Consider the following 8,673-nt stretch of genomic DNA (forward strand, 5'->3'; position numbering starts at 1 on the left):
AGATAAGATCCAGACGCTAATTGACAACAAGGTCATACAGGCAAAGGAAGCTACGCCTAATGTCCGCAACAACCCTCTCCCTGATCATAGAGGTAGTGGGGTACATGTGATAGAGACGAATGAAGAATAGGACCCTGAGGGATTAATTGGGCTTATTCGGGAGGGCGATGATTTTAAACCCTAGGTCACACTTACTCCTATTGTAGTACAAACGCAGTCACTAATCGAGGTTGAGGTAGCTATATCAGTTCTATGTGAGGTAGAGGTGGCTCCGCCTGCAGCCACCCCTGCTCCGTTTGAAGTAGAAGTGGTCACATCTTTTACAGTGATAGTATTAACCACACCTCCTTTCCACTCAAACGTGATACCTTCGGATTACATTGCCGAAGCTCGGCGAATAGGGAAGGCAAAGGTAGAGGAATCCGATGCTGCACAAGGAATGACTAGGACCGGAAGGGTCTATACACCTGAACACCTGGGAGGGTCGAGTAAGGATGCCACTACCAAGTAGCCTGTCATTGAAACAGGAACCGATGACCTTTGGAGGAAAATACAAGTAAATGAGTATTCCGTCATTGACCATTTGAACAAACCCCAGCTCAGATATCCATAATGTCACTATTGAAAAATTCAGAGGCACATAAGAATGCTTTAATGAAGGTGTTGAGTGAAGCTTACCCAAAAACATCACCAGCAGAGAGATGGCCAATATGGTAGGGCAAATACTGGAAAGTCATAAGATCATCTTCCACAAAGATGAGCTACCGCCTGAAGGGTTGAATCATAATCGAGCATTGCATATCACAGTTCAATTTGAAGAACAATTTATTGCCAGGATCTTGGTTGATGCAGGTTCAAGCCTCAATATTTGTCTATTAGACACTCTGAAAACACTGGACAATGGTTTTCATGAAATAGGGGCAGGAAGCATGAATGTGAAAGCTTTCTATGGGTCTCAAAGGGCCACAATCTGGGAAATTAGCCTTTGCTTGCAGATAGGGCCAACTTGGTTCGACGTCAAGTTTCAGGTGCTCGACATATCAGCCTCATACAATCTTCTATTGGGCCAACCATGGATCCATGCCACTGGGGCTATGGCATCCACATTACATCAAGCTATAAAATTCAAATGGAATCGTCAGGAGGTGATCATTCACGGAGATGGGAGTAACCCCATTTACACCAGTCAAACCATCCCGGTTATTGGACATAGAAGAAGGCTAGGAGGGGAAATCTATCATCATATTGAACGTGTCAATGCTGTCAAGAAAGATAAATGGTGGAGCCATAAAATAGAAAGCATACTGGCATAGTCTGGGTATGAACCCGGAAAAGGACTTGGGAAGAATCTCCAAGGTATCACTAAACAAATATGGCTGAAGGGTCATGGTACTAAATTTGGGCTCGGATATCAGTACACACGGCAAGATTATAACGATTGGTCCCCTCCATGGCGCGGACCGTATTACCCTCTCGAGCAACCATTGCCACATATGGATCAAGCTTTTTGTCACGACCCAAACCGATGGGCCATGACGAGCGCCTGAGTTTTACCACTCAAACACCCCTAAGCATACGTCTAAAATATGAACCTGAATAACATCTGCTGCATTACAAAATTAACATACGTGAAAGAAGCCTGCCATCAAGGCATATGTACGTATACAGATAGAATATAGTGGGTGAGCCGGCAAGGCTGCTATAGACAACTATACATCAAAAACTGAAAGCTGACAAGGCCATGTATAACCCAACTAGACATACTGTCTACAGACCTCTAACAGAAGCATAACTGTACAAAGACAGGACTGAGCCATGTCATACTCATATACATATATATGTACAAACGTATCATACCAATATCAAAAATAGCTCCGGATCAAATGGAGCATGCCAACTCTCGCAGATCAGGGATCCTAAGAAGGAGGACCGTCAACTTGCCTACCTGCACCTGCGGGCATGAAACGCAGGCCCCGTGGAATAGGGCGTCAGTATGAAAAATGTATTGAGTATGTAAGGCATGGAAATTAGTACGTAATAGACACAGATGAAACATGGAATACTGAAACACATATTTAAATCTGAATAACTTTGTATATTTTGAAACGTTTATAACGTCATTCACGTGCGTGTAAATTCCAAGCCACGCATAGGTATGGATTTACCTAATATCATCAGCCTCTCAGGGCATCCCATCACATCATATCGGCCACTGTAGGCAAAGTCATAATCGTATACCAGCTGATCAGGTGGTGGTGCGTATATAACGCCATAACCATTCCCATATCCCACATACATATATATACATACATATATACACGTATATAACGCCGTTTGAATACATACATATATATGCGTATATAACGCCGTTTGAATCATATTTCAGCCACTGTGGGCAACATCATCATCATATACCAGCTGATCAGGTGGTGATGCGTATATAACGCCGTAACCTTTTCCCATATCCCATATACATATATTTACAAATATACGCGTATATAACGTCATCTAGTCATGGGTCAATGCACATGTACGAAATGCATGAAAAATACGTAATAATCTCAATATTCCTTCCAGATAAATTTTTCCAACTGCGTATTATTTTGAGACCCATGAACAGAAGAAAATAATAATTCTCATGGGGAATCAAGAATATAGTCACCCCTAATATTTCTATGAATAGAATAATTTATAGAAACCGTGTATTTGCTCGTTTCTTTCGCATAATCTAAACCATGCCAAAAGAAAGAAGGGAGGACCTTAACATACCTGTTCGCGGAATTATTTGAATGAATTTGCTTCTGCGAAATTTGGCCGAAAGTCTGCTTGAAATTCTTAAAATTCAGGAACAAAATTGGTTGCTTTATGAAATTTTAATTGAAAGGTTGCTAAAGATTTTGGACGAAATACGCTGCTGCTAACGTCTTTGGTTTGAAACCAAGACAGAATGTGCTTTCCTCTCTAGTGAATTTCTTATCAAGTTCTCTAGCTAAGCCTTATTTTGCTAAGACTTTAAGTCATGCCTTGAAATCATAAGAGAAAATGTTTCTGATTCTTTTTAAGAATTGAAGGATTAACGTTTCTGCTTCCCTTTGAAGTTGGGAAAGAATAACCTTTTTTGGATTATTTGATTCATATGGATTTGTAACAGATAACTTGGATAGATATCTATTCTTTTTCATGCTTATCTTGCCACCTAGACAAAAGTGACTTCTTAGTCACATTTTTGACTTGGTGGCTTTTTGCCAAGTGTGGGTGGGGGTTAATTTATTAATTTTTATCCACTTATTAGTTAACCGGGTAATGTTATGTTACCCGATAATTAATCAATTATCCGCATAATTTAAAAATTGCTCCAAATTACTTAAAATTCGTTTTATTTTTAAAATACTTCATATATTATACTACTGTGGTCATATGGTACCTTGCATGGTACTAGTTCATAATTATCGGGTATTATCGCTCGACCCGTATTTTATTCCAAATGGGACACTTTTAACGAAACTCATTTCCTTTAATCAGTGTACCCCTTTATCCTTCATAACACTTATTTATCGCTTGCTATAAATAGCATAAGTACGTTAACGTCAAGATGATCTCATCCTTGAGTCTACGTCGGTTAACGGAAAACAAAATTTTAACGTACGCAAATGCGAGACGTAACATCCTTCCCCCCTTAGAAACATTCGTCCTCGAATGTTTCACTCTCCGTGATCTATATAACTTTGGCAAGGTCGCCTTTTGTAACAATACTACTACCAACGCTCCCCATAAAAGCTTAATAGTTCAACGACACACAAGACAACGATAATAATCAATAGAAGAATTTATACACGCACCTTGAGGTTACGACGTCTCAGTTAGACCCTTCTCTGGAAGAGGAAATAGGTAGGGATATCTAGACTTCATGTCTTCCTCGGCTTCCCAAGTCATTTCTTCTACATTGTTGTTCCTCCAAAGCACTTTCACGGAGGCTACCTCCTTATTCCGTAACTTGCGGATTTGTCGGTCTAGAATGGCAACCGGAATTTCCTCATATGACAAGTCCTCTGTAATCTGTACATCATTCGTAGGTACCACTCGGGTAGGATCGCCAATGTACTTTCGTAACATAGATACATGAAAAACTGGATGGACAGACTCCAATTGCGAGGGCAATTCTAACTCATAAGCTACTCGGCCCACCCTCCGAATGATTTTATAAGGACCGATATACCGTGGGCTAAGTTTACCCTTTTTGCCAAATCTCATCACACACTTCATAGGTGACACCTTCAAGAATACCCAGTCATCAACCCCGAACTCTAAATCTCGACGTCACACGTCTGAATATGACTTCTGACGACTCTGAGCTGTCAATAGTCGATCCCGGATAAGCTTTACTTTTTCTATGGCTTGCTGAACCAGGTCTGGCCCGTGTAATCCAGATTCTCCAATGTCGAACCACCCTATATGTGACCTACACTTTCGTCCGTAAAGGGCTTCGTATGGAGCCATCTGAATGCTGGAATGGTAGCTATTATTATATGCGCACTCAATAAGCGGAAGATGATTATCCCAGCTACCTTTGAAGTCTATTACACAAGCTCGCAACATATCCTCCCGTGTTTGAATTGTATGCTAAGCCTGTCCGTCTGTCTGGGAATGAAATGTTGTACTAAGGCTTACTTGAGTCCCCAATCCCTTTTGGAAGGATCTCCAGAAGTTAGCTGTAAATTGAGCTCCTCTATCTGAGATAATAGATACAGGTACACCATGCAGTCGTACTATCTCCTTAATATAAAGCCTCGCATAATCTTCTGAGGAGTACGTAGTTCTAACAGGAAGAAAATGGGCTGACTTTGTGAGCCTATCAACAATCACCCATATCGAATCGAACTTACGCTGGGTACGTGGTAAGCGTATGATGAAGTCCATATTGATTATTTCCCATTTCCAAGTCGGAATCTCCATAACCTGCAATACTCCACCAGGTTTTTGATGCTCAATTTTAACTTGCTGACAGTTAGGGCACTGAGCAACAAATTAAGCTATGTCCTTTTTCATTCCGTCCCACCAATATATTTCCCTAATGTCATGATACATCTTTGTCGCTCCTGGATGGATAGAATAACGGGAATAGTGGGTTTCTCCCATGACCTGCCAACGCAACCCCGCAATATTAGGCACACATAATTGCCCTTGGTATCTGAGGACCCCATCTTCGGTAATTTCAAATGGTGTCTTCTCCTTCTGAAGAGTGGTATCTCTATAATGAATTAGTACAGGGTCCTCGTATTGGGGTTCCTTCACTTCAGTTACTAAAGATGATGTTGTCATATCCTGAAGAGTAATTCCAATGTCACCTGAGTCCAGTAACCTAACTCCAAGACTAGCTAGCTGATGAACCTCATGGGCTATTTCCCTCTTTTCTGGCTGCAAATACGACAGGCTACCCATAGATCTACAGCTGAGTGCATCGGCAACTACGTTTGCCTTTCCCGGATGGTATAAAATATTAACGTCATAGTCTTTAAGTAGCTCCAACCATCTCCTTTGACGAAGATTCAATTCCCTTTGCTTGAAGATGTATTGGAGGATCTTATGATCCATATAAATATCAACATGAATGCCATACAAGTAGTGCCTCCACATCTTTAGTGCATGAATCACCGCAACTAACTCTAAATCATGGGTCGGGTAGTTTTTTTCGTGCTTTCTTAGTTGTCTAGAAGCATAAGCCACAACCTTACCATGATGCATTAGCACACAACCCAATCCAGCGCCTGAAGCATCACAATAGATAACATAACCATCGGTCCCTTCTGGGAGCGTGAGAACCGGTGCTGAAGTTAACCTATCCTTTAATGCCTGGAAACTCCGTTCATAAGCATCAGTCCATTGAAATTTTGCTCCCTTCTGAGTCAACTTTGTTAAAGGTGCTGAAAGGGAAGAAAATCCTTCCACAAATCTCCTGTAATAACCTGCCAACCCAAGAAAACTACGAACCTCCGTTGGTGTTGTGGGCCTAGGCCAAGTCTTTACTGCCTCAATCTTTTGTGTATCCACCAGGATGCCTTCACCCGAAATGATATGCCCAAGGAAAGTTACAAAGTTCAACCAGAATTCACACTTAGAAAATTTTGCATACAACTTCCTTTCTTGTAGAACTCTGAGCACCGTACGCAGATGCCCAACATGCTCATCCTCTGAACGAGAATATACCAATATATCGTCAATAAATACAATTACAAACAGATCTAAGAAAGTCCTGAACACACGGTTCATCAAATCGATGAATACTGCTGGGGAATTGGTTAGACCGAACGACATAACCCGACACTCAAAATGCCCATATCTAGTCCTGAACGCTGTCTTCGGAATATCTTCATCCTTAACCCTTACTTGGTGGTACCCGGACCTCAAGTCTATATTTGAAAACCACTTGGCACCTTGCAACTGATCAAATAAGTCATCAATCCTCGGGAGCGGGTACTTATTCTTGATCGTCACCTTATTCAGTTGCCTATAATCAATAAACATTCTTAAGGAACCATCTTTCTTCCTTACAAACAACACAGGTGCTCCCCACGGGGACGTACTAGGTCTGATAAAACCTTTTTCAAGCAAGTCCTGTAGTTGTTCTTTCAATTCTTTCAGCTCTGCGGGGGCCATTCTATAGGGAAGAATAGATATTGGGTGAGTATCTGGTAGTAGGTCAATAGAAAACTCAATTTCTCGCTGTGGCAGGAGACCCAGAAGTTCATTAGGGATGGTATCTGGAAATTCATTTACCACAGGGATGGACTGAATAGTTGGTGACTCTACTTCCACATCCTGAACCCGAACTAAGTGATAAATACAGCCCTTTCTGATCATCTTCCTTGCCTTGAGATAGGAAATAAATCTACCTCTCGGCGATGCCGTGTTACCTTTCCACTCCAAAATAGGCTCCCCCGAAAATTGAAATCGGACTATCTTCGATCTACAATCAACATTGGCATGACAAGAAGCCAACCAATCCATACCCATTATAACATCAAATTCTACCATATCTAACTCGATTAAGTCTGCTACGGTAGGTCGACCATGAACTATTATTATACAACCCCTATATACCTGCTTAGCTATCACCGAGTCCCCAACAGGTGTAGACACCTCAAAAGGTTTAAACGATTCAGGTTTTATTTCAAACTTACTAGCAATCAATGGAGTAACGTATGATGAGGTGGAACCTGGATCAATTAGTGCATATACATCGTCAGAGGAGACTGATAATATACCTGTAACAACATCAGGCGATGACTCTTGGTCCTGTCGTCCTGCTAACGCATAAATGCGGTTCTGAGGGATGCTCGAGCTAGATGCTCCGCCTCTGCCTCTACCATGACTCATTGGTGCTTGTGGACTTTTCCTAAGGGGGCGTACTAATGATGACGATCCAGCCACAGATCCCCCTGGCTGAGCTATGCTTGCATCACCTCTCATCGGACAATCCCTCATAACGTGGCCCGGATAACCACAAGTATAACACGCACCTGACCCCATACAGCACTGCCCGGTATGCTGCTTACCACATTGAGTTCATCGTGGTAAGGGTGGCCTCATCTGATTTGACTCACCTCTATACTGAAAACATGAGGCCCTAAAATTCTGGCCAGGCCCTGAATATGTAGAACGATCAAATCTCTTTCCTCCAAACTGAGGGGGCGCGCTAGCCGAGGGCTGGGATGTATATCTCAAATACTGTTGCCTCTGACCATCTCAAAACTCACCAGAAGGACCCGAAGACCTCGCCCTCTTATTTTGGGCCCTATCATGCTCACGATCGGCCCTCTATTTCTGTTTACGCTCCTCTACACCTTGAGCGTACGCCTGAATACGAGAAATATCCATGTCTGGATGAAGTGAAACCGACATACAATCGTTAAGCAAGTAAGGTTCTAACCCCATCACGAACCGGTAAACCCGATCCTCCGTCTTAGATACAATAGTGGGTGCATACCTAGACAACGAATCAAACTGAATACAGTACTCCTGAACACTCATGTTTCCCTGCCGAAGGGTCAAGAACCTATCAACTCTGGCTCGCCTAAGTTCTGGTGGCAGATAATGACGAAAAACAGCTTCTATAAACTCCTCCCATGCCGCGGGATGGGCATTCTCACCTTTGGACAATTCCCAAGACTCGTACCAATTAACTGCAACATCTCGGAGCCTATAGGAAGCTAGCTCAACTGACTCAGTCTTAGTGGCCTTCATTACCCGTAATGTCCTCTGTACTCTATCAATAAATACTTGAGGGTCCTCATTCGGATCTGCTCCAGTAAATACCGGAGGGTCTAAATTAATAAAGTTACGAACCCTCGCGCTCACAGACCTATCTGTGTGACAAATACCTGCTTGCTGACGTCGAGCCTGTGCGGCTACTAATCGGGTCAATAACTGAACAACATCTCTCATCTCCTGACCTGGCGTATCCTGCTAGAGCTGGTGCCCTTACGCAACTCTTCTGGAAAAGGCGGGGTATGTGAAGTCTGAGATGGAACCTCACCATGAGATTCTCCCCGAGCCCTGGTAACTCGTGGTGCTCGACTAGTAGTCTCACCAGCCACGAACTTTCCCTTCTGGGCGGCCGTACTCTTTGGAGGCATTGCTGAAAATATAACGTATCATTAGGAACAAGAATTCTTG

The 8,673-nt window shown here is 42.6% G+C and overlaps 1 protein-coding gene across 1 annotated transcript; it reads right to left on the reverse strand.

Annotated features, from left to right (window-relative positions):
* Window positions 1–7,815: 7,815 nt before the first annotated feature.
* LOC138869498 (uncharacterized) lies at window positions 7,816–8,442 on the reverse strand. The gene has a single exon (XM_070147118.1). It carries the CDS (start codon window positions 8,440–8,442, stop codon window positions 7,816–7,818), a length of 627 nt encoding a protein of 208 aa, XP_070003219.1.
* Window positions 8,443–8,673: the final 231 nt, after the last annotated feature.

The sequence above is a fragment of the Nicotiana sylvestris genome, chromosome 5 (genome assembly GCF_000393655.2).
Source record: "Nicotiana sylvestris chromosome 5, ASM39365v2, whole genome shotgun sequence".
NCBI classification, from domain to species: Eukaryota; Viridiplantae; Streptophyta; class Magnoliopsida; order Solanales; family Solanaceae; genus Nicotiana; species Nicotiana sylvestris.

What these genes read in the sequence shown, in the direction of transcription:
- LOC138869498 (XM_070147118.1), bottom strand. Translation starts at nt 8,442, where the DNA reads ATGAGAGATGTTGTTCAGTTATTGACCCGATTAGTAGCCGCACAGGCT.